This window comes from Microcaecilia unicolor, chromosome 3 (assembly GCF_901765095.1).
Source record: "Microcaecilia unicolor chromosome 3, aMicUni1.1, whole genome shotgun sequence".
Classification (NCBI taxonomy): Eukaryota; Metazoa; Chordata; class Amphibia; order Gymnophiona; family Siphonopidae; genus Microcaecilia; species Microcaecilia unicolor.
The window spans coordinates 183,570,921-183,598,508 of record NC_044033.1 but is presented as its reverse complement, the minus strand read 5'-3'; the positions used below and the strand labels follow the sequence as shown (position 1 = coordinate 183,598,508).

Here is a 27,588-nt window from a genome sequence, read left to right as displayed (position 1 = left end):
TGCCACCAGGGGAGCCCAGAGGGTGCAGGGTTACCAAGGAAACCAAGAGAAACCTGAGAGGCCTGCACTAGCCTCAAAATGTAACATTTCACACAGAAACATCTAGTGAACAGCCATAAGCCTGACTACTAAAACGCTGTACTGCCATGTCTGAGAAAGAAGAAGAGTGGAAGAGTGAAAACCTAGGGTAGGATCCCTAATCCTGATCCCTTCCTCCCTTCCATTAAAGATGTACACACCCCCTGAACCTCCTCAAGGAGGGTCCAGAAATAGTCTTACTGTAACTCACCTCGAGAAGCACAGGCATCTCTACCAGGAGACTTTCAGATAGGCAGTACTTTCCAAGCAGCAGCATAAGGCTCTCACTGTCACAGCACAGCTGCAGGGGACTAAAGGGTCACCTACCTCGCCCCTGGAAAGCTGAGGAAGACTCAAAGCTGTGGAAAACCAATATGCAGAAACTGGAGTGCTCCACACTAGGTTCCCAATCACATTTCTGAAAGATCTACATATAAAACTGCCTGAATTGCAAGCACATCAGAACCCAGGGGAGCACTGGAGCCTCAGCAGTGCCATGTGGAGTGGCAATAAAGATGGAGCTATACTAGATTGTAAGCTCTTGAGCAGGGACTGTCTCTTTATGACACACTGAGCCTGCAAATAGGTGGGAAAATGTGGGATACAAATGCAATAAATAAATAAAATAAATGTCAGGTGTTCAGCGCTGCAAGTGTTTGGTAGCGCATACAAATGCTAATAATCAAGCGCGCACATACACCCAAGAACAGAATAGCCTCATGAACCTAACAGGCTTCCACCGGCTCCTAGTGCCCGACCAAATGGAAGAGCTAACCGCAAAGGATATAAAATTAGAACTTACAATGCCTGTATAAAGAACGAAATCAGTTCTTCCCTTTAAAGAGCCTGGTCGCGGTGAGGTCAACTCCCTCACCCACGGGCAACTCCCTCTGTTCAAGGTGCCCTGAAAAGGATTCCCCTTACCCTGGGACACCCTCCGAATCCATATGTCGTCCCAGGGTTATTATGGAGGGCTAAGTGACTTGCTCACGGACAGAAGGAGCAGCAGAGGGAAATGAACCCAGACAGCCAGGTTCAAAGCCTGCTGCACTAACCATTATGCTACTCCTCCTCTCTACCGGCCCCTTAAACCCAACCGGGCCATCTTAGGCGGCTTCTGTACGAACTCAGAGCCCGAAGCAGCAGAGCCGCGAAAATGGCCGCCTCCTGCCCCTCTCCCTCAGAGCGCAATAAAAACGCTTTGAGCAAAAGAGTAAAAACTCCGGGGGAAATGCCCCCATAATAGCCTTTTCCGGGAGAGAAATTGAGGCTTCTCTGTCGGAGGGAGCCCCAGCAGATCCCGCCACCGCATCCTGAGACCGCGGCGCTAGTGAGAAAATGGCGCCGGCGGATCAACCGGTCCAGTCACAGACTTTCCCGCCAAGCGAGAAACGATCCCTTTTGGCGCCGTGGTGCCCAACATGCAATCCCCTGATCCGCACTATGACTCACTACCGTCGCGGAACAAAACTCACAGGGAAGTGACGTGCCACCGTGCCCCGCAGTGCGAGCTGCGCTTAACGGACTCCAACGGAACAGACATAGCCCCAAAAGCCTTACCTTCTCCGCAGTCCCAGCCCTGCTCACGTTCCAATTAAGCTGAACGGAGAATTGTTCCATGCGCCAAGCAAGCCAAAATGAGGCTGGACTGGAGAATCGTTCCGTCTGGTTCTTTTTTTTTTTTTTTTTTTTTTTTTTAAGAGACAGGAGAGGAATACAGCCAAAATCCTCAACAGAATTTAAGTAGGCTGACAGGGGGAGAAGGGTAGGGACCTGGCACCACCAGGTGTATCCCAGAATGTGCTCCAGCACCTCAACCCCAGAGAAAGCTCAACACACCCGAGGGAACGGGATAGGAGCCTCAGGCCACAGAGCTGCACTTTATGCTCCCTTCTACCTGCTAGATAGAGAGAATACTGAAGTGAGGCTGGCTGCACATGCTCTATTGTAGCAAACTTCTGAGTTCTCTCTATCTAACCTGCTAGAGGAGGGGCATAACCCACAAGTCTCTGGATTGATCTGGGGACGCTATGGAAGCCACATTGAGCCTGCATATAGGTGGGAAAATGTGGGATACAAGTGCAATAAATAAATAAAAGCTTTGAGGTGTAATACCATTCTTAGCCATTGTAGGGCACTGTAACATAAAAGATAATTTGCGCTATATTTCATCTCGATTTAAAGGAATAAGAGCCAATGCTAGACAGAGTTAATTCTACATATAAGTTGTATATCTTTATGATAATTATCTTTAAAATCAGATCGCATGTACAGCTGTCATTCATATATTTTAAGAATTAACAACCTAAAACTATTATTCAATAACGTATTATACTGTAGTTAAGATACATTTCTAATGATGTGAGAATTTAGAAGAGCACATGCGCTAGCGTTCAAAACTATGCTGCCTCTTTTTGAAAAAGAGTCGCTTGACTCGCAGCCAGAACTAGAGTACTAGAAGTAAAAATCCTTCTTTCGGATGATAAAGCTGTAATTAAATTACAATTTGGTTTTAATTTATCTTTTACAAAGTTAGTGCTAGTTACTTTTACACCCATAGACCCTGAAGAAGCTTTTTGCGAAACAGGTCCCATAGGCATTTATACTCTCCAGCCTTGAACAACCCCACCTGAACAAGCACTGCCTCTCTCAACACTACCACTGCCTCTCTCCAACCATCACCACAGCACCCAGAATTTCAGAGTCTCTGAGGCCTGGGACAACACTCCCAAACATCTGCCTGTGAGTAAACTATCTATACCCATTCACCAAAAGAAATTTCAGTTAAGCAAGAGACTCAGATGCGCTCTAGTGTGCCAATATCTCCTCCATTGATACCAACTCTCCACAGTCGAAGCAACTAACAGACAAGAGTCATATTAAACAAGAACCTCACTCTAGAAATATACCCCCCTACTGATCACAGCTACCAGCAGCCCAGTCCACACTGACACCAAAATGAACACAGTCAAACTGCTCCTAGCAATTTGTTCCCTTTCACTTATTCATCAAACACTATCCATCCCATTCACAGAAAACAGTATCATACCCATCCTACAGAATCACCAAAGACTGATCAGACACTCCACATCTCACCAAACTGGCAGTGGAGGAGTGGCCTAGTGGTTAGGGTGGTGGACTTTGGTCCTGGGGAACTGAGTTTGATTCCCACTTCAGGCACAGGCAGCTCCTTGTGACTCTGGGCAAGTCACTTAACCCTCCATTGCCCCATGTAAGCCGCATTGAGCCTGCCATGAGTGGGAAAGCGCGGGGTACAAATGTAACAAAAAAAATAAATAAAGGAAGAATACCAACATGCAGACATCAACAAAATGGAAAGAAAGGTCACAACACACATACACTAATTAAGCAACGACAACTAACCAAAATCCACACAACACCAAACATAGAAACCCTATAACAAAAAATTCAAGTGGGATACATAAATGCCAGATCCATGGTAAACAAAACAACAACAACAACAATAACTGACTGGATTATGTCAGAAAACCTCGATTTAACTATCATCAATGAAGCCTGGATCCACGATCAAAAGGATCCCATAATCCTAGACCTATGCCACCCAGGATACAAAAATCACCCACTGGGACCAGAAAGGAAAAGAGAGGCGGAGGTATAGCACTAATTTACCGTTCCCACTTCACCACCGAAACCACTGCCGAGTCCATTACAACCCAACTTGAGATTGCCTCAATCAGAATCCACAATAAATCCCTGCTTGATCATCTGAACTGTGTCTTCTTTTACAGACCACCTGGTAACTGGAATGAAAGCCAATCAAATTTCACAGACTTCATTGCAAATACTTGCGTAACTAACTCCAACATATTAGTACTAGGAGACATAAACCTTCACCTAGAAGATCCAGATTCCAACAATACACGAGAATGCAAGGAATTCCTCTACTCATGTGATCTCAAATGGCCACACACACAAGCTACCCACGTCAAAGGGCACACACTCGACCTCTTCTCACATAAACTGTCCACAGATCACAACCTATCAATAACAGATATCAGATGGACAGAAACACCTTGGACCAATCACTACGAACTAAACTTATCCCTAACCTGGTGGAAAAAGGGATCATACCATATACAAGAACACACAACCTATAGTACAAGAGGCCAAATAGACCCTAAAGCATTCTGGCAACAAATATACAACAACGCCTGGACAGCACAAACGGACTCCATACACTACCTCTCTGACTGGGACAAAAGATGCAGATGCATACTAGACGAAATAGCTCCCTTAAGAACAAGAACATCACGTAGACAAAACTCGATACCATGGTTCAACGACAAATTGAAAAAGCTAAAAACACAATCCAGGAAACTAGAACGAGCATGGAAAAAAATAAAAGATGATCACAGTCTCAAATCATGGAAACAAACACAAAGAAAATATAAATATGCAATAAGACAAGCCAAAAGGTCTTATTACAAAACCAAAATAGGACCAGACTACAAAGACATAAAGAAACTATCAACTCGTAAACAAACTACTTGACATCATCTCAGTCACTACAACCAATACAGACATCCCATCTGCAGACAAACTTGCTAAATACTTCAGTGTAAAAATAGTAAATCTACACAATACCCTTCCTCAGGACAACACCGACATCGAATACTTCATCAATGGCTTGGACCCAACCTTTGGAGAATACCCAGCGGACCGAATCTGGTCAAACTTTGCTCTCCTCATCGCAGAAACAGTAGCCCATGCGATTCACAGGTTCTCCAACACCCACTGTAAACTGGATGTCTACCCCAGCTACCTACTTAAATCTGCCCCCGACCACTTCATAGCAGACCTTACATCCCACCTAAACTACATGCTCCAAGGTCTATTCCCTATATCCTACTCACCCCAATACCAAAAGATCCCAAGAAAAAAAACAAACTCACCAATTAGCGCCCAGTTGCATCTATCCCACTAGCAGTCAAGCTGATGGAAAAGCTGTACGAAGGAGATATTTCCAGAACAGAGTGCTACCCCGTGGGCTGCCTTTAGTCCCCAAAACATTTTCCCCAAAGTAACTATGGTTGTGGCAGTCTTCCTTAAGATAGGAGGGAGGGAATAATGGACACCAGCTTGATCAGTGTCACTCAGGTTCTGGAGTTGCTGGGCTGAATTATCAATTATCCAAACAGCAGCTAGTGCTGAAGGAGCTGGAGTATTTGGGGCTATGTTGAACACTGAGGGGCAAGGTGTTCCTGACTCAGTTGAGAGCCAAAACACTCATGGTGAAGATTTGGACCTTCTTCAGCTATAGAGCCTTTTCAGCATAGGGTTACCTACAGATACCGGGCTCAACTGCACGGACAGTCGAATGGCTCCCTGGTCATGGGCCTGTGGACAGCAACATCACTGAAGCAATCTCAAAATGGTCTCCTGCCTCTCAGGATTTCAGTGCACCTCTCAGTTCCACCAGGTTGCAGCAGTAGATAATAGAGGACCATCTAGCCTAGCATGTGGGGCTGGAAACCCTAAGCTAGGATAATGGCCATGACCGATGCAAGCCTAGCAGGCTGGGGGACTCGCTGCCAGGATCAGGTAATAACAAGGCCCCTGGTCAAAGGAGGCAGCCACTTCAATAAACAGGTTAGAAACAAGTCCATCTAGCCCTAATAGCTTTTCTCCCCTAGATTCAAGAAGCAGAAGTTCAAGTCCTCTATGACAACACAACAGCAGTAGCTTCTCCCAAATTGGGGGGGGGGGGGGGGGGGGGGGGGGGAGGGCACAAAGGCACCAGGAGTCCTTAAGTGGTCTTGGAATCAATTTAGCTGTTCATATAGGCCAAGGAGAACTTTCATGCACTTTCTGCAAAACAGGTAAAAGCTTGGCTCTTCTGAAAATTCAAGCTAGGGGACCCAAGATGGCTGCCTGAAGAAGCATTCTGTTCCCCATAGTCAGGCCACAGCTTTGCTGGAGCTCAGGGAAATGTAGGTGCCCAACTGCAAACTTACTCCTTGGTTCAGCCAATAATGCCTTTCTTGGCTCAGGCTATAATGGACTGGTTTGTTGCACAGGGCTTCTGGGTGAAATCTCTTGGCTTGGGCTCTGCTGCAGAGAAGTGATAGGAGCAACACGCCCCTGGAGGAATCTGTATCCGAGTCCAGAAGATTCCCCACCGGTCATCAGTTTGCGGCAGGACTACAGATGTTGGCTGTCTACAGATTCTGACCACAAAGGAGAGCGACTGGTCAACAGATTGGAACTCGATTGAGAAAGTGCACCACCTGCTGCTGCTGGATGAGTCTCCCGTACCTAATCGAGTCCAGCAGTGGGAGTCATCCTAAAGGGGAACAAGCAACTAAACCAAGTCAGGAGGGGTTTCCAGACCAAGCAAGCTATTGTTACTCTTAAGTCACTTGAGATATTTTGGCAACTCAGAAATAAACGTAACATGGCATTTGGCTGACCTTTTCTTTTTCTCTAATTTAAATCAAGTTCAGGAGCAGATACAGCAGCAGGAATTTGCCCTTCAGAGACAATCTAGTGATTTGATAGGAGTTATGGAAAAACTAAAAGACCCTATATGGTGTGGTTCAGGGATTGATTCCAGAGAAGGATGTGGTCCATCTGAAAAGTGAAACTTTGGAAAGTAGGCTAGGCACTTGAATTAGATTTTTAAACCTTCTTCAGAGATCCTCCGTGTCTCCCACAGATTTAATGAAAATGTATTTTTTTGGAAGTATTAAAAACCTGAGGCTACTCAGTCAATGCCAAGGCTTATTTAATCAACAAATCTCCAGAAGGAAAAGAAGACAGCGACAGGAATTAGAATCTATGGCAGTGCTTACTGATCTTTTTGTGGCCACAACCTCATGATCATAGCCAAAGTTTTGCAGCCCCCCTCCTCTCTCCAGAGGTACAGAATGATACACCTATGGAGAGCCTGCTCAATTCATGAACCCAAACACAGGTTTTCAAACCTCATTTGAGTGTCTCAACCCACGGTCTGGGAAGCTCTGACCTATGGACAAATCTAGAGATTGTGCCAAATTGAGAAGAGACAGCGAGTAGAGGTGACAAGGAAGACCTCTGGCTGGTATTGTTTACCTTTGAAAAGGACAGGATATGGGTATTTCCTGACTTGCTTAAGACTACCCAGAAAGAGAAAGTTTTGGCACTTTGCCAGTCCTTCCTTTCAATGGGTGTCGTTTTCACTTAAGGTTTCCTTGTAAATACAGTTAAATATAGTGATGACTTTTCCTGACCTTGAGGCAGCTAAGGATTTTCTTAGAACACAATCCTAAGCCGACCAGCATCCTTTGGGCATCGTAGGTTTAGCTGGAGTAGCTATATGATCATATTGTGAAGGTGCAATTCACCCCCCCCCCCCTTTTTTTTTCTTAGATATAAAAATCCTTTACTTTTCCTAGAATCTTCCCCATTTTGGATCTCTATATTTCTTCACATTAAGTGGTTTATGTGGGAATCTATGTTTTTCTCAATTGGCTCATTTCTTCTGCATTCATTGACTGATTGCCCTTTTATATCTAGGGGTTGGGACCAACATTAAAATCGTTTAAATAAAAAGTTTACTCTTCTCCCAAGCGTTGAATAAAGAAGCAACTAGCTACTCACATATAAAAGACTAACAAGTTGCATCTATCGTAGGACTTGCTTACTCGCTTCTACTATGAGATCATTTTCATGCACCTTTTCTGACTCCATGTGCAATTTTTCCTCAAGTTGACCATCCTTTCTATTAACTTCTTTCTCTTACCTATGTTCCACTCCTGCTTACACCCTATTCTATTAAAATGTTTTCATATGTATTGTACTGGCATTGTAAGTAGCATAACATGTACTGTTATTTAATTATGTTTACTGTTGTAACTGTCTTTTGCCTATATCTGGCTTATTCCTCCTGCATACCATTGTGGATGAATTTCTTCAAAAAAGTAGTAAATTTATTAAATAGCAGCCTGGCAAAATTAATATAATAAACATAGTGCATATGGTCAACATCCTGGCAAAATGTTCTCAATTGAAATAGCTTGGATCTGGAAGAATGAACTCTATCAAGAAATTCCAGACCATCACCAATAGGGTGGAATGTTCACTGCACATCTAATAGCATTGTCCAGAAACTGTTCTTCAGCAGAAGAGAGCAGGGCTCTGGTGGGATAGATAACACTGCTGAGGACTCAGCCAGGCAGCCTCCCTGCTCTCTGAGAACTTCTGTATGAAAGAGCTATAAAAACAATGGAGGTTTTCTTTGACCACTGAGCTATCATACAAATTTGCCAAGATTTGTAGCCTAAGATAGTAGGCTTCCGATTGCTGAGGTCTTTTCTTCCAGTTTAAATGCACCTTTTCAAACCATATTGCGTTATGTGCTTGGGTCAATACCCCAGTCATTCCACTGAGGAGGATGAAGAGACTGTTAGAACTCTGCTGAAAATTGTTATGCCCAGATAGCGAAATGCCTTGCTTGTAACTTGGGGGGGGGGGGGGGGGGGTCATCACTGTACACAGCAGGAGAATATAGATATACTGCAAGCGATATCATCCAATGGAGCCTCACGTCCTAAAGGCCTCCCATAGCTCAAAGAAATCTGCTCACACTTCTGAGCATGCATGGGGATTCCTGCACTGACTCAGTCTCCTTCCTCTCCCTTAGTATACATCAAAGCTAAAGTGATAAAATGCAGAATATGAATTTATAGTTCTGTTTTTTCAGTGGTGTTGGTGGGAAGGTGAGTGGCTGCATTCCCCTACAGTCTAAAGAAGAACCCCCATTATAGATAAACAACTTTGCTTTCTCTGAAGACAGCATTGGTGAATGCAGGCACACTAGGTAAGTCATTAACGGGGTGGGGGGGGGGGGGGGAGACAGAATTCTTCCATTGGTCTAGTGGCCTGAAAATAAGAGGACAGAGAGAGGGCTAGTTTCCAAAATTGATACACTATGACGCAAAGAGATAATGAAGGACAGCTTGTCTGAATGCAGCATCTTGAGCTGAAGATTGATCTAGGCAGTAATGCTTGCCAAAAGTATTAATAGCAGCCCATGTGGCTGCCTTAAAGATGTATGTGACTAAAGCTGAAGTTTAGTTACTGAAGCTGCTATTGCATGATGTGGGTGCAGGCCTTAGGTCCCCAGGGGAAGATCCATGAGTACTTAGTAGAAGGAAATTACGCCAAGAAACCAGTTTGCTAGTTAGAGACAGAGGAACTCAGATTGTTAGGATTGAATGTGACAAGTTGTGTGGACTTTCTAATGCCTTTAGTCCTAAGAGGGTAGTAAAGCATGCCTGCAGTCAAGAGTATGATGGGCTAGTTCCGCTCACATAGCATGAAGTGGAGGAAAAAAAATGTTGGTAAAACTAAAGGTTAAGATAAAATTATGGAAAGAACATAATAGCAGCCATATTGGGTCAGACCAATGGTCCATCTAGCCCAGTACCCTGCTTCCAACAGTGGCCAATCCAGGTCACAAGCAACTGGCAGAAACCCAATTAGTAGCAACATTCTATACTACCATTCCCGGGGTAAGGAGTGTTTTCCCCCACATTCATCTCAACAACAAGACTATGGACTTTTCCTCCAGGAACTTGTCCAAACCTTTTTTTAAACCCAGATACGTCAACTGCTGTTACCACATCCTCCAACTGCAAGTTCCAGAGCTTAACTATTCTTTGAGACAAAAAATATTTCCTCCTGTTTTATTTCCATGTAATTTCATTGAAAGTGCTCCCTGGTCTTTGTACTTTGAGAATAAAAAACAAACAAAAAAAAACATTTAAAAAAAATCGATTCACTTCTACCTGTTCCACACCACTCAGGATTTTGTAGACCTTAAATCATATCCCCCTCAGCCATCTCTTTTCCAAGCTGAACAGCTCTAACCTCTTTAGACTTTCCTCATATGAGAGCAGTTCCATCTCCTTTGTCATTTTGGTCGCTCGTCTTTGAATCTTTTCTAATTCCACTTTATCATCTTTTGAGGTACAGCAAGCAGAATTAACACAATACTGAAGGTGAGGTTGCACCATGGAGCGATAGAGGCATTATAATATTCTTGGTCTTATTTTGCATATCTTTTCTAATAATTCCTAGCATTCTGTTTGCTTTTTTGGCCGCTGCTGTAATACTGGACAGAAGATTTCAGCATATTGACTACAATGATACCTAGAGCTTTTTCTTGAGTGCTGACTCCTACGGTGAACCCTAAAAACAGGTAACTATGATTTGGATTATTCTTCCCAATGTGCATCACTTTGCATTTGTCCACATTAAATTGTATCTACCATTTGGATGACCAGTCTTCGAGTTTCCTAAGGTCTTCCTGCAATTTTTCTCAATATGCATGTGTTTTAATAACTGAATAGTTTTGTCTCATCTGCAAATTTAATCACCTCACTTTGGTTAGCAATTTAGGATAAGTCCAGAGTAACACTATTGTGGCAGAACTGAATGTAGAGCGGGTTAGTGAATTAGAACTTGTAGTTCACTCAGTGACAGTTATGAAAATTAGAAACACTGCTTCCAGGAAAAGATGTTTCATTAAAGCTGTAAGAAGAGGTTCAAAAAGTAAATCCATGAGTTTAGCCAAAACACTGAGGTTCCAGGTTGATGGTAGAGTCCTCATGGTGGTTTTATGTTCAAAGCTTTGCCTGCAATTTCCCTTGAACAAAAGAATGAAATGCTGATACAGCAGCTAGATGGTGAAGTCGGACAGATGAAGTTTTGAGTTCTTGATCTAAAAGATGAAGTAATCATGAAATGATTGTTACAGGAGGCCATGTGATTGGATCCTTCATCCTAAGATACATCACTTAGTAAAGTATGATTTTCAGGTTCTAGATTTTCTAGAAGCTAGTAGTATCTATTTCACCAAGTCTTTCAAGACCATTTCTCTCTCAGAAAGCCATTTCTCAAATATCTTCCACATCTAGATAGAAGGAAATCCATGTCCCTGGCCTAGACTTAAGCATGATGAAAGTCACTCTAGAGTAGGGTTACCATATGGCTCCAGAAAAAGGACGGATTGAGCCAGCCGGGTTTTACTTCCATTGCTTTCAATGGAAAAGCAATGGAAGTAAAACCCGGCTGGCTCAATCCGTCCTCCTTTTTCTGGAGCCATATGGTAACCCTACTCTAGAGCATAGGTTCTCAACCCAGTCCTTGGGGCACACCTAGCCAGTGGAGGCAGTACGTGCCTCCACTATTATGGATATTCTGAATACCTGACTGGCTAGGTGCATCCCAAGGATTGTTTTCTCTAAAGACAAGCAGGCGGTCATATTCTCACAGCTAGGAATCCATAGCTACCAGGCTCACCGAAAACAATGCTAGGACAATAGGGCCTCAAAAAGTCGAGGCCTGTGGTGCAACCAACCTGAAACAATGTGTTTACTAGTTGTATAGGTGCAGACTGAACAGAAGAGAACTGGGCAGAAGGGAGTGGAGTTGGATTCTAAACAAACAAATTCTTCAGGACTGTCTGACCAAACCAGTTGTCTCTTCTGGTATCCCACTGAAGGTAGTAATGAGATATGAATGTGTGGACAGATGACTACGTCGCAGCTTTGCAAATCTCTTCTATGTAGGCTGACCTCAAGTGGGCTACCGATGCAGCCATGGATCTGTTATGAGCCTTGACATGTCTCTCCAGAGTCAGGCCACTCTGGGCATAAAGTAAAGGACATGGATAGCCAATTGGAAATTGTGCATTTGCCAACGGCTACTCCCATCCTGTTTGGGTCAAAAGAAAAAGCTGAGTAGACTGTCTATGGCCTTTGGTCTTCCCCAGATAGAAGGCTAAGGCTCACTTGTAATACAAGGTATGGCGTACACTCTTGCCAGGATGGGCATGTGTTTTGGGGAAAATGTTGGTAGAATGATTTAGATGACACTCCAACCATTATCTTAGGAAGGAACTTAGGGTGTGTGCAGAGAGCTACTCTATTGTGGATAAACTTAGTGTAAGGTGGGTCAGATACTAGGGCCTGAAGTTCAGTGACTGCCATCAGAAACACAATTTTCCAGGTCAAATACTTCAGATGATTTCGTGGCTTCAAGTGGTTCAAAAGGAGCTTTCATCAGCTGGGCAAAGACAACGTTGGGATCTCATGACAATTGGAGGTTTCATCAGGGGGTTTTGTCAAAAACCAACATCACATGAAGTAAACTACTAGATGTACAAAGATGGACTTATCTCCCACATGGTGATATGATAAGCACTAATTGCACCAAGCTGAATCCTTACAGTTGGTTTTCAAACAAGTCTCAGAGAGGTGCAGGAGATATTCAACCAGTTTTTGTGTAGAAAAACAGAGGGATCTAACGTCCTGTGCTCATACCAGACAGCAAACCTCTTACACGAATAGCACACCTCTTAGTGGAGTCTTTCCTGGAAGCCAGCAAGATGTGGAAGACAACCTCTGGCAAATCTAAGGGTTCAAGTTCTTTCCTCTCAACATCCAAGCCGCACGGGCCAAGGATTGGAGGTTGGGATGTAGAAGAGACCCTCGTTCTGCGTGATGAGGATCAGAATAGTCCATTTTTTTAAAGGATAACTCCAGAAGAAGAGGGAACCAGATAATCCTCGGCCAGTAATTGGGATTAGGATCATAGTTCCCCAGTCTGACGCTAGCCTGCTGTGTGATCTGAGCCTGGAGCAGAACTGGGGGACCTTGTTGAGATGAATGGCCCACATTCCATGTCCATATTCAGACTGTGTGTTTGCAAAACCCTGTTCAGTCCGTCCACCAGGCAGTTGTCCTTTCCTGGGAGGTATATGCTTCAGAGGGCTGTCCCATGAAGGAGGGTCCACTGTTACATTCCCACTGTTTCCTGACACAAGGGATAGGATCCCGTACCCCTTGACTGTTTACATATAACATTACATCCTGGTTGTCACTTTGGGATGAGAATAATTTGATTTTGTAGCCGATCTCCAAGAGCCTTTACAGCATTCCAAATGGCCCAGAGCTCGAGAAGATTGATATGGAGATCTGTTTCCTAAGCAGACCAAGTTCCCTGGGTGTGAAACCCATCCACATGAACTCCCCATCCTAGGCTGAATCCATTCATTAACACCTTCTGAGAAGGTGGAATTTGGAATAGTATTCCCCACAGTCAAATTCATCTGATTTGCCCAGAGAAGGATGAGCCAACTCTGGAGGAATCTGTATGGCATCCAATAGGTTCCCAGAAGCCTGAGACCACTGGGATTCTCTCATGTGGAGATGTGCCATGGGAGCGTCATACTCTTTTGAGGCCATTTATCCCATCAATCTCAATATTTGCCGAGATGTGACTTGCTTGCGCTTCAGGCTTGCGAGGCGAGTGTTCACAAAGTTTCTGCTCTCGCTTGTGGAAGAAAAGCCCAAGCTTGCAATGTATCTAGCAGGGCTCCTATGCATTCCAATCCCTGGAGTGAGAGAAGGTGGGACTTCGGGTAGTTTATGAATAACCCTAGTAACTCCAACACCAAATAGTTAGGTGCATTGACTGACGTCCCCTCCTGTGATGTGCGCTTGACCAGCCAATCATCCGGACAGGGAAACACACACTCCCAGCCTGCGCAGATATGCCATTAGTACTGTTACACATTTGGTGAATACCCTGGGAGTTAATGCAACGCCAAATGGAAGTATGTGATACTAGTAATGGTGTTTCCTCATTTGAAACCTGAGATATTTCCTGCGATTGGGAAGTATTGAAATTTGGGTATAGGAATAGACAATCGTTCTCAGATGATTTCCCTGGGCACCGTTCACCCAGGGGCGGTGTTAGGGTTTCTGGTGCCCCCCTCCCCTTCAGCCTATTAGTCAGTGTCCCCTACTCATCAAGCATTTCCTCTTTCTCCTCCCAACCCTTCCCCTCCCCTCAGTGAGAGCAACACAAACTCTTCCACTACCAGACTACTGCCTCCAGTGCTTTTCTTGTAGGAAAAAGGTACTGGTACTCATTATAGGTAACCTTAGGAGTGGGATCACTATAGCTCTGCCCCTACAGTAGCCACACCCCTTTTACCAGCCATGGTGCATAGAAACAGGCATCACTGAAAATATTACACTAGTATAGAAGAAAAATAACTTGTAATTTTTTCCCTGTTATAAATCATTTCTGTAAGCTCCAGTTTACCCAAAATGATACAAACCAAAGTAGCACACAGATCAGGAACTATTAGAATAATCTTGCCAAATCTGAAACACAATATGTTATCAGAACCTAACAAACAGATCCCTATTCAGACACTTGGCCTTGCAGTCACAAATGGAGAATAGAGATAGCCCCTCTTCAAAAATTAACCTGAAATCCTAAGCAGCTAGACTCTGCATGCAGCACAACACCAGAAAAAAAAATTAAGAAATGTGTTTCCTCCTATACAGTGCAAAATAAGACAGCAGATGTAAATTCTCAAATTGGACATATTCCAAAACACTAAAATGAAAATAAAATGATTTTTTTTTTCTATCTTTGGTGACTTGTTTTTCTGATCATGTTAGTCCCAGTCTCCAATTCTGCTGCTATCTGTTCTCTTGACTCCGTTTTCAGGGCATCCTTTCCACTTATTTCTTCACTTTCCTCCTGTCTTCATTTCTTGCCCTATCTAAATAAATAATTCTCACCTCCAACTTTCTGAACCTCACTGTGTGGCAGGGAAACACTGAAGCCCTGTAGTCTTCTAGGCTGTCAGCAGCACCACTCACTCTCACTCATAGACCCGCCCTCAGCCACGCCCCATCCACACAATTCACAACCCCAACATTCTAAATGTAAATTTGTAGTTGCAAGATCCCATGAGTGTCTGCCCCGCCCTCGCGTCACAACGTGATGACATGGAGGGCGGGGCTATGACACTCAGCCAATTGCCAGTTCCACCGCCCTCAGACTCTACCTCCCCCGACGCACTGCGAGAAACAGCGGGCTACGCAGGGCTTCCACCCCCCCCCCCCCCCTTGACGCACAGCGACAAACACCGAGCTACGCAGGGGGAGGAGTGCCGTCCGAACACCTGATCCCCCGGGACCCCGAAGCTGCCGCCCTCCAAAAAACCCCTACCCACCTGCACCCTCCCCAAGCTGCCATAGGTAAACTTTGCTAGCGCCCGTTTCATTGCTCACAGAAACGGGCCTTTTTTACTAGTATATCCATAAATAAAAGCTGGGTCCTCCACAGACTTGACTGGAGGAGGTATACAGTGGATCTTGCTTTCGCCTATTTTCTCCATCCATGTGCAGTTTTTGTCCTCCCTTGCCTTTCCCTCATCTCCATCCATATGCATTTCCTTCCTCTTCCGTCCCGTCCCCTCTATCCATGTCCAACAATTCTTTTCTCTCCCCTTTAGCAATGTCCAGCAGTTCTTCTCTCCCCGCCCCTCATGTGCATTTCCTTCACCTCTCTGCCCTCCCCTCCATCCAAGTGCAGAATTTCTCCTTTCCCCTCCACCCATGTGCATCTTCTTCCTCTGTCTTCCTTACCCTCCATCCATGTCCAGCAATTCTCCCTCCCTTCCATCCATGTCCACCAACTCTCCTCTCCCCTGCCCTCCATGTCCAGCACAATTCTCCTCTCTCCCCTGCCCTCCCCTCCCACCCATGTCCAGCAACTTCTCCTCTGCCCTCCCCTCCATGTCTAGCAATTCGCCCCAGCCTCCACTTGCCCCCCTTTCAGACCCCGCATTCCAGCCTTAGCACCCTTCTCAGCTGCTAGTTCTAGTTCCAAACTCAGCTCCCCCACCTGCAACAGCCCCTTTTTGTTCCTGCCACCCTGCGTGTAAATCTGTTTTACCTCAAATTCAAAGTGGCAGCGAAAGAAGTAGACTTGTCTCAGGCTTTCCCTTCCCTCAGTGTCCTGCTCTAACAAAAACAGGAAATTACATCAGAGGAAGGTGGGACACTGAATGGGAAGGGAAGGACCGAGGTGAGCCTGCTTCTTTCACCAACGCTGCCGCTCGGCTTTGACTTGAGGTAAAACAGATTTAAATGAAGGGCAACAGGAACAAAAAGGGGGCTGTCGCAGGAGCTGGGGGCGGACAGGTGGGGGACCAGGGGTTGGTACAGGAACTGAGCTGCCGGTAAGCATGGCTTGTGGCACCCTACAAAGGTCAGCACCCCCTGCTGTGCTTAGCGGGTTGCGCTAGCCCTGTCTTCACCCCATTATTCACAACCTTTCTTTAACCAGGAATTTGTTCAGGGCCCTAAGAACTAGGATAGGACAAAATGCTTGTTTTCTTGGGCACAATAAGTATCTAGAATAGAATCCTCTCTCTTCTTCCCCTGGTGGCACAGGTTCGACCGTATTGGCCTGGAGAAGGCAGGGGATTGTCTCTATAGAGTACCTGCCTGTGCTTAGAGCTGAGTGATGACACTCTCAGTAGGCAATTTGGTGGCCTTGGATGCCAATGCAGGGTATAACCAAGACTAACTATTTGAAAACCCCATCGGAGATTACAAAGAGCCACCTGTGATGGAAAAAAATTCAGCCTCCCCTCTACTGGTAGGCTGTTCAGGATGGTTCCCTACACCTTTGAAGTAGTAGGTTCATCGTCTAGCCCCACTCAAAAAACCTCAGTGAGGAAGGTGATGCAACTGGAGGGTACTGAGAGAGTTTGGATAATGTCCGTATGTTGCATTAGGGGGTCTGCTATCTCTTCCGCCTTATCACCAAACAAGTTATCACCCTAGCAAGGAACGTCCGTCAACCTCACCTGAACCACTGTCCTAGGTCAGACATGCAGTCATGAGAGTCTGCGCACCCCAAACCACAGTGTAGAGACTGGACGCTATATCAGAAGAGTCATGCATGCCCCTGGCCAGATTTTCTACACTTCAGCTGCTTATTGGCCAACTGGTGAAGCTCTGTGGCCTGCTCCAGGGGGAGAGTATCTGTAAGGATTAGTGTACTGGGGACCAAAGACAAAGTAAAGGCTTGACTAGAGCCGGTAAGACGATGTCAGCAGCGAGCATCAAAGCCTGAAAGGTTTTCTTCCCAAACGAGTCTAGTGTCTTGGCCTCTCTACCTGGCGGCGCTGAGGCCCAAGTACTGGAGCTCCTAGCCCTTTTGAATCTGGTACTGTGCATCCACCTTCTTAGGTGCAACCTGTACTGAGAGCGTAGATTCCCAGTTGTTCATCAGTGCATCTTTAAGGATAGGGTGCAATGGTACAATGACCCCTTTCTTAGGAGGAGACTCGTATTCCAGGACAGTCAACATCTTCACCCTGGGCTCTTCTTCTGTTTCCAACTTAAATGGGATGGCAGACGTGATTTCCCTGATGAAACCAGTGAAAGAAACCCTCAGATGGAGATTTACATCTCTTGAGGTGAGGAGGCATCATCAACAGCCCTCTTTTCTCTCAGAATCTTGTTCACCTCAGTCCCTCCGTTCTTCACACCAGAAACTTCTGGTAGTCCCTCCCATTTCCAGTATCTCTGCCGCTACTGTATGCTGTTCAATATTTTTCTGTTCAGGTTCCTCAGCTTTGGAACCAGCTACCAATAACACCTGAAAACCCTGTTTATTTTATCCTTTTAGTTTATAGACTCTGTCCTAGAGGAAATTTATTTGCTGTTTTGCTTTAACTTGCGAGTGACCTATTTTAATAGCTTTTATTTTTACTTTTACTCATGTACCACTTTTTGGTTTTCAAACATATCTATACACCTTAATCACGTAAGAAAAGGTATGTGTAGATTTAAGGCACATGTCCAGCATATACATCAACCTTTATTTCACTTGCTTGCACATTGGAAATTGTTGCATCTTTGCTAAAAGCCTCAGCCTCCAGCTGTCTAATGTTTGTTGTCATGGTATCCGTATCTCTTCCCCCTCCACCCCTTTTTAAAAAAAAATTATATTCAAGTTTTTATGCACACAATCAGTTGTTTTATCTGTATGCATGTTATATATGAGCTTTTGTGCACATAATCAGTTTCATCTATATTTATGTTATGTGTTTTTAATTTGATTATTTGTAATTTTAAAGCCCCTGACGCAGCCCTTGTCAGGCGATCATTTTATAATAAAATTTTGAACCGTATTATTGACTGATCTGCTTTACTGTTATCGTAGGAGCCAGCTCTGTGGATGCTTGACTCCTTGACTGTGTCCAGAGAGAAGCCCTTTATTTTGGGTTTAGCACTCTCAATAATTTTGAAAGTTTGGCTGCTATCACTGTCAACAGATTCTTAAGCCTGGAGCTAAAGCGGGGATAAGCATAAAGGAAACCTGTGCAGAAGGAATGGATCCTCAGAGCTTAGTCAAGATTGGGAGGCGGGGCTGGTGGTTGGGAGGCGGGGATAGTGCTGGACAGACTTATACAGTCTGTGCCAGAGCCGGTGGTGGGAGGCAGGACTGGTGGTTGGGAGGCAGGGATAGTGCTGGGCAGACTTATACGGTCTGTGCCCTGAAGAGCACAGGTACAAATCAAAGTAGGGGTATACACAAAAAGTAGCACATATGAGTTATCTTGTTGGGCAGACTGGATGGACCGTGCAGGTCTTTTTCTGCCGTCATCTACTATGTTACTATGTTCCCCATTCCAATTATTATACATGGATGACTAAATTGTTACTTTTTTGCGTCTACCATTTGTTTCCTTATTACATATTGTAATACTCAATCCTCATTTACTTTACTACTACTTAAGGTATACTATCCCGCATCACTTTTTGTACTATTATAATAAGTTGTTAGCCACATTGAACTTGATCTATTGGGATAATGTGGGATATAAATGAAATGAAAAATAAAAATAAATAATGCTTATTGGTACCAATGATTTTATGAAAATGTTTTTTTTAAAAACAGAAAAAGTTATAAGGAAAAATGTCAACCTCGCATCTCTGTTAACTACCACCCCTGGCATTAACCTTGCTTTCATATCTCTCTCCCCACCATCTCTCCCCTACCCCAGTCACTGCTTTGGCAGACATTTCCCTCAAACCTGGCATGCAGGTACACAGAGTCAAGCCGGTAAAATGCTACCCCTGGACAAAGGTAAGAACTCCCTCCTCTGCTCCTTACCTTCCCCCAAGGCTGCAAAATGTCACCTTCATAGCATCGCAGGCGTAAAGGATGTCAAAACATTGATATTTTTCACTTTTGACATTGTGCATTGCATTGAGAGCAGTGTCTCATTTATATTTTGAGTGTAACATCTAACTGTTGTACCAGATTCAACACGAGTCCTTTTTACAGAGGCACGCTAGCGTTTTTAGCACATGTAAAAAATAAGCGTGCGCTAAACTCTAGAAATGCCCAAACATTCCTATGGGCATCTCTAGCATTTAGCATGCGCTAAAAATCCTAGCGTACCTTTGTAAAGGACCCCCACCCATCATAGAGTGCACTTTGTGACCCCTAAGCAGGCGGCTGCATCCGCTGAAACACAGACCCGTGTCAGGTCTTTATCCTGGTGTTTTCAATAAACATTTCCTGAACATCTACTCCTAAATTGGAAGTTGTTTTGTCATCCTCTACTCCTGCATTGCACTCCTTGGATTCTCATAGAGGTTGCACTCCTGTTCCTGTACCTCCATAGCATCTCCAGCCAATACAGTGAGTAAACCCAAAGTGTTACACATGGCAACATGCAGCACTCTAACACCAGGCTGCTCCCTCTTTCCATCTCTCCCTCCTCTTTACAAATGAAAAAGAACCAGCAAGCAGCAGTTAAGAGCACTTGTGAAACAAGCTGTCTAAATGAAAAAAAAAACAAAAAACTCCCAAGGTGGTAAATTAATTTAAAATACAATATCAGGCATAGGAGAACAAAATAAAATGCTCTACTTGGAAGGATAGGCCCAAGCACAGCCTGTTGAATAGTTTCCAAAGCAAGACTACTACTAGACACGGCCAGGTCCAGAGCAAACATCAACCACTTGCCAGCTTTCATCGCCAGATGGAAACCTTTTATTTCACTTAGAGCATCAGAGATATAAAGAGTATGTGCTACTTAATAGCTTACTATTTATAAAACTTTGTGCAATATATGCACAGTCAAGAACCTTTTCAGATACCTTCTAAATTAATCTTTTAGGAAGCGGTGTAAAACCTGCTCTACTGGCACAACAGGTAGGATAATGCTACAACACTGAACAAACCGTAGCACTGGCCACAGGTACAAGGCAACTTTTTTTTTTTTACTGCATTTTGTTTGGAATATCCACAGCAAGTAACCTTAAAAAGGATGGTGTTTCCTTTAGGCTGAAACTTCAAAAGTCATGATGTAATTGTAAAGGAGATCTCCAAGACTGCTTACCTTCCTGGAGACTGAGGACACATTTAGCCCGAACCTCTGCGCTCTTTCCTTCAATTTGCTCATATTTACCTATTTAAAAAAACGTGCATTTTAAAGCGTACAACAAAAACAGTGTGTGTAAAAGTGTTCAAACTGAAGTTTTTCTGGGGACACCATGAAATATTCAAACGCTAAAAGCAAAAAAAAAAATGCAAGCTGGCAATTATATAAATAGCAGGGTGCCCATCTAAAGATGGAAATAACTAGTGAGGTAATTGCAAGAGGACCTTACGAGACTGGGCACCTGAATGGCAGATAACATTTAATGTGAGCAAGCACAAAGTGGTGCATGTGAGAAAGAGGAACCCAAACTATAGCTATGTGATGCAAGGTTCCACACTATATTTTATTTATTTCATTTATAGCCCACATTATCCCAATAGATCAGGATCAATTTGGCTAACAACTTATTGTAATTAATAGTACAAAAAGTGATGTGTGATAGTATACATTACATAGTAATAAGTGAGGATTGAGTATTACAATATGTAATATGGAAACGAATGCTAGATGCAAAAACAATTTATAGTCATCCATTTGTAATAATTAGAATGGAACTGAGAAATTGAAATAATTGTACAATTTGGGTTTAAATTAATTATGATCACCTGTGAGAAACTGCTTAAACAGAGAAGCTTTAAAGTATTTCCGGAATATCAAATAATTAGGCTCCCATCTGATGAATTTTGAGAGGGAATCCCAACATTTGGTACAGAGGTAAGAGAATCCTGACAAGTAGATTGATTTTATAGATCACATTCATGCAACTGGGATAGTGGAGGTTAGATAATCTCTTGAACCAGGAAGAGCAATTAAAGGTTGCATATAATCAGGAGTTAAGCCATATGAAGTTTTGAAAACAAATGTTAGGAGCCAATACCCAGGAAAGGATCTAGGTGTCATTTATAATACGTTGAAACCCTCTGCTAAGTGTGCAGCAGCATCTAAGAATGCAAATAGAATGTTAGGAATTATTAGGAAAAGAAAGGAAAACAAAAATGAGATTGTTATGCCTTTGTAGTGCTCCATGGCGCAACCATACCTCAATCACCGCATTTCAAAAGAGATACAGCAAATTAGAAAAGGTACAGAGAAAGGCGACAAAAATGATAAAGAGGATGGGACAACTTCCCTATGAGGAAAGGCTAAAGCAGCTAAGGCTCTTCAGCTTGGACACAGCCGAGGGGAAATATCAGAGGTCTATCAAATACTGCATGGAGTGGAACAGATAGACATGAATCGATTGTTTGCTCTTTCCAAGAACACTAGGAAAAGGGGGCACACAATGAAGCTACTACATAGTAAATTTTTTAAAAACTGAAGAAAATTTCTTCACTGTGTAATTAAACTCTGAAATTTATTGCCAGAGGATGTAGTAAAAGCAGCTAGCTTAGCAGGGTTTAAAATGGTATGGATAATTTCCTAAAAGTCCATAAGCCATTATTAAGAAGGACTTGGGAAAATCCACTGCTTATTTCTAGGATAAGCAGCATAAAATCTGTTTTACTGTTCTGGGATTTTGACAGGTTTTTGTGACCGGAATTGGCCACTGTTTGAAACAGAATACTGAACTTGATGGATCTGTCCCAGTATGGCAATGCTTATGATCTTATGTTATGTCACTAGGCCTGCCAGTATATTTAAATTAGAATTAAATATTACTATACTGGGTCAGACCAAAGTTCATCAAGCCCAGCACCCCATTTCCCACAGTGGAAAATCTAGGACATAAGTACCTAGAAGGATCCTAAAAAGTAGGATAGATTCCATGCCGCTTATCCCTAGGTATAAACAATGGATTTCCCCATGCTTACCTTATGAATTCCTTAATTACATGTTCAGAGAAAAAAAATGGTTTTCACCAATTTGTTTTAAAACGTGACCTTAGTAACTTCATGTTTTCTCATGTCTTTTACAGGCATGTGTTTTAAGTTGGGGGGGGGGGGGGGTTTTGGGGGGGGGGGGGCAGGGAAGAAAGAAGAAAAAGCATTATTTTTGACACAGCTGACTTTTTTTCCCTTTCATTTCAGGTAAAAAGAAAAAGTTACTCACCTATAACAGGTGTTCTCTGAGGACAGTATTTTCACAGCTGGGGTGACATCATCCGATAGAGCCTGGTGCAGACACTGACTAGCGAGATCAAGAACTCAAACAGCATCCCACTGCACAGGCTCATCCCTGCACGATGCATAAGCACAGGTCCCTCAGTCATTGTAAAAAGCTAAAGAATTCAACTCCAAGGGGAGTTGAGAGGGTATGTGAGAATTCTTGGCCTGCTGTTCTCTGAGAACACCTGCTACAGGTGAATAACTTTGCTTTCTCTGAGAACAAGCAGGCTGTCATTCTCACAACTGGGAATCCCTAGCTACCAGGATCACCGAAAACATCAATGATAAAACAATAGGGACTTGAAACATTGAGATCTGTTATTCAATCAGCCTGAAACAATATTAGCTTAGTTGTGGAGGTTCAGCCTGGAACAGAAGGAAAAAAAAAAACTAGGTCGGGGGGGGGGGGGGGGGGGGGGGGTGAAGCTGGATTCTAGACAATCAAACAAATTCTGCAGGACTGCTTGCCTGAAACCAGCTGTCTATTTGGATATCCTGCTCAGGGCAGTAATGAAATGTGAATATGTGGACAGCTTTGCAAGCCTCCTCTATGGAGGCTGACCTCAAGTGGGTTACTGACGTAGCCATGCTTCAGCCATTAAGGGCCTGATATAACCCTCTAGAGTCAGCCCAACCAGGGCATGAGTAAATGAGATCCAATTGGCTAGCCAACTGGAAATTGTGCACTTGGGCTTTAATCTCCTCAAGATAGAAGGCTAAGGCTTGCTTACAATCCAGGGTATGCAGTACACTCTTGCCAGGACAGGCACATGGTTTAGGGAAAAATGTAGGAAGAATGATTGACTGACAGAACTCCAACACTACCTTAGGAAGAACTTAGGGCGAGACTACTCTATTTTGATGAAACTGAGTCAGCTACTGTCTATAATTTTAGCTATAAGCTATAAAAAGTTTTACTTCAGGTATACTGCTTACTTCCCATCCCCCTTTTCCTATCAGCCACATGAAGGAGATTCTGGCTGGTCACATGCTCCGATGCTGAAAATGTTGCTAAGGCAACTCAGATACCTGGAATATCCTGTTACAAAAGTGATTTACTGAGAAAAGGTATGGCAAAGACCAATTGCAAGCCTCCAGCACATATGAAAGTCCCAATTACAAGTCTCCAGCCCATATGCAGCACCTATGATTGGTCCAGGGTAGAGGAGAGGTGGATGCTCATCACAGCCTATAAACCAGGTTACAGACAAAGGAACTCTGAAATAGTCATGATGGCAAGAGTTTCATGTCCTTGCCACAGCCTATTTCCAGGGGGGTACTCTCCCCCCCTTGATAGAAACTAATTCCCTATAGTTATGAATCTTTCTTTCATTCATTCTTTCGCTCTGTTCTGTGACCTTTGTATGAGGAACAAACTCCTCTTTTTCTCTTCTTTATACAATTAGTCTAATTACCAGAGGTACTGATGTTAGATTTTGTAAGTTTTGTTATAACTTTACAACTGATGTCAGATGCTGTGATGGTGGGTGAGTAATTAAAGACTTAATTCTAATTCCTGTACAATTTTTTCTATAATATTTTATACAATTTCATAAGTTGTTTTAGCGAATAGCAAACAAAAATGCACAGCCTAGTACACTACTATGGCCTAAACTACTACTACTACTTGACATTTCTAAAAGCTCACTGACCTCCACCAGAAACACAACTTGCCAGATCAAATATTCAGATGACAGGAATCGAGTGGCTCAAAAGGAGCTTACATCATTTGTACGAGGACAACGTTGAAATCCCATGACAGTTGGAGGTGCGATCTGTGGTTCTGTCAATAACAAACCACACGTGAAGTGAACAATGAGAGGCTGTACAGAGATGGGCTTACCTTCCATGCAGTGATAAGAACTAATTGCACCAAGATGAACCCTTACAGAGTTGTTTATTAAAACAGACTCAGAGAGGTGCAGGAGGTATTCAAGCAGTTTTTGTGTAGGACAAGTGAGGGGATCTAAGGCCTTGCTCTCACACTAGATGACAAGCCTCCTCCACCTAAATGAGTAAAACCTCAGTGAAGTCTTTTCTGGAAGCCATCAAGATACGGGAAACACCCTCTGGTAAATTCAAGGTTTCAAGTTCTATGCTTACAACATCCAAGCCGTGAAGGTTGGGGATGTAGAAGAGACTCTCAGTTCTGATTTATGATGATCAGAAACAGTCCAAACTGTATGGATCTTCAGAGGATAACTCCAGAAGAAGAAAGCAGATCTTGAGCAGGGATTGTCCTTCTTTGTTAAACTGTACAGCGCTGCGTAACCCTAGTAGCGCTCTAAAAATGTTAAGTAGTAGTAGTAATCTGCCTCGGCCAATAAGGCACAATTAGGATTACAATTCCTTGGTCTTACTTGGAGTTTCAGAAAAGTCTTCTCTATGAAAGGTATTGGAGAATATGCATACAGAAGTCTTTCCCCCCACTATAGAGAAAGGTATCTAATGCTAGACTGCTGTGCGATCTGAGCCTGGAGCAGACTGGGGGACCTGGTTGTTGAAGTGAGTGGCAAAAAGATCCACTGAGGGGGGTGTCCCACTCTTAGAAGATCTTGCAGGCTACACCTATATTGAGAGACCACTTGTGAGGTTGCAAAACCCTGAACAGTCTGTCTGCCAGGCAGTTGTCCTGTCCTGGGAGGTATATGGTTCAGAGGTCCATCCCATGAAGGAGGGTCCACTGCCACATACCCACTGCTTCCTGACACAAAGGTTCGGATCCCATATCTCCCTGCTTGTTTACATAAAACATTACAACCTGGTTGTCCATTTGGGAAGAGAATAATTTGGTTTTGTAGCCGCTCTCTGAAAACCTTTAGATGATTCCAAATGACCTCACACTCGAGGGGACTGATAGAGATCTGTTTCCAGAGCAGACCAAAGTCCCCTGGGTGTGAAGCCCATCTACATGAGCTCCCAATCCTAGGTTGGATGCATCCATTGTTAGCACCTTCTGAGAAGGTGAAATTTAGAATGGTAGTCCCACAGTCAAGTCGTCCAAATTATGCACCAGAGAAAGGCACAAGTCAACTCTTGAGAAATCTGGATGACATCCACTAGATTCCCAGACGCCTAAGACCACTGGGAAGCTAGGGTCCCCTGGGCTTCTCTCTGGTGATGTGCCATGGGTGTGACATGTACTGTTTAGGCCCATCAATTTCAACATTTGCAGAGCTGTGACCTGCTTGCTGCTTCAGAGTTGTGTGAGGTGAGTGCTAAGTCTCAGCTCTTAAATGTGGAAGAAAAGCCTGAGCCTGCAATGTATCTAGCAGAGCTATGTATTCCAGTTGCTGAACAGGAAAAAGGAGGGACTTGGGGTAGTTTATAACCAACCCTACTAACTCCAACACCCAATAAGGTGCACTAACTGACGCCCCTCCTGTGATGTGCTCTTCACCAGACAATCATCTAGACAGGGGAAACACTCCCACCCTGCCTAGATATGCTGCTTGTACCGCTAGACATTTGGCGAATACTCTGGGAGCCGACAAAAGGCAGTAAAAAAAATACTAGTAATGGTGTTTCCCCATTTGAAATCCGTAGATACTGTGTCTGGGAAGTACTGAAATATGGGTATAGGCATCCTTTAAGTCTAGAGAGCATAGCCAATTGTTTTCCTGAATCATGGGGAAAAGGGCGCCCAGGAAAATCCTGAACTTTTCTCTGACCAGGAAATTTGCTTAGGGCTCTTATGTCTAGGATGGGATGAAATCTCCACCTACCCCAGTCTTCTTGGAAACAAGGAAGTACTTGGAATGGAATCCCTTCCCTTCTTTTTCTCGTAGAACGGGTTTGATCACGTTGGCCTTGAGAAGGGAGGAGAGTCCCCAATGCTCAGCCAAGAAACACTGCTCTTGGAGGGCAATTTGGAGGTTTGCGTTGCCAACAGAGAGTAACTGGTTTGAACTATTTTCAGAATCCACCAATCTGAGATTATGATGGGTCACCTTTCTTGGAAAACAATTCAACCTCCCTCCTACCGGAAGGTCATCTGAGATTGACACTTATTGAAGCTATGGTCTCAGAGCTAGTCAAAAGCCCAACCCTGGCTTTGACTGGGGAGCCTTCTAAGATTTCTGGGCCTGCTGTAGCAGAGGACAGGAGTGCTGGGCCCGTTAAGGATGAGAAGGGCTGTATCTATGCCTGAGAGTAGTAGGAACCTCTTCTATATTCTCTAGGAAACCTCTGCGAGGTGAAGAACACAGAAGGAGGTGGCTGAGATAGGGACTTAATGGTATCACCATGCTTCCTGATGAGGTCTGCAACCTCTTCCACCTTGTCCCCAAAAAGACTGTTTCCACGGCAAAGGCCATCCACAAACCTCTGAGCCACAGGTTCCAGGTCAGAAACACAGCCATGAGCCTCTGCGCAAGCCCATGCCCCAAGGCAGAGAGCTGGGATGACATATGAAAAGAATGATAAATGCTTCTAGCCAGATACTTTCTGCACACCTACTTACTGGCAAAGCTCTATGGCCTGCTGGACAGTGTCCACAAATGTGAGCACACTGGATGTCAAGGAATTCAAGTACAGGCTCATATAGAGCTGGTAGATCTGGATGCATCAAGGCCTGAAACAGATCTCCCAAAGGAGTCCAGTCTGAGCCTCTCTATCCAGGGGAGCTGAGGCATAAGTGTGAAAGCTGATTTGACTACCATAAAGTGGTGGGGCAACAACCTTTTCGAATCCGGGGGCCTTTTGGTCTCTGTAGGTGGAGTCTGCCTTCTTTGGTACTACCTGCACACACAGAGAGGGGTATCCCAGTTTCTTATTTGCACATCCCGCAGACACTGTGCACAGGAAGTATTAGACACCCACGGCGCAGAATCATAGTCCAGGACTGTCAAACTCAGTCCTGGGCATGTCCTTCACATCCAAATGAAATGGAATGACAGTGGCCATGTCCCTTAAGAAGCCAAAATAGAAGAGCTCCTCTGGAAGGGACTTCCTTCTTGTGGTGGGGAGGGATCCGAGGGTATACCTGAAGACCTCTCCTCTGAGAGGCTCTCAGGTTCCTCTTCAGAGGTCCAGGAGCAGTCCATCTCAGGATCAGCAAAATAGCCATCATAAGAAGTCCGAGTATGCATCTTACTCAGTCTG

At 44.0% G+C, this 27,588-nt stretch overlaps 1 protein-coding gene across 2 annotated transcripts in view; it reads right to left on the bottom strand.

Moving 5' to 3' along the window:
• The window catches only part of SARNP (SAP domain containing ribonucleoprotein), a 159,673-nt gene that overhangs the window by 80,516 nt on the left and 51,569 nt on the right, over positions 1-27,588 (bottom strand). Inside the window, exon 9 of one of the 2 annotated variants that reach the window (XM_030196724.1) lies at positions 20,339-20,407. The exons of the other annotated variant lie outside the window; for it this stretch is intronic. Coding sequence (XP_030052584.1) covers positions 20,339-20,407 — 69 coding nt within the window. The remainder of the gene's footprint in view (positions 1-20,338; positions 20,408-27,588) is intronic. 2 annotated transcript variants of the gene reach the window in all.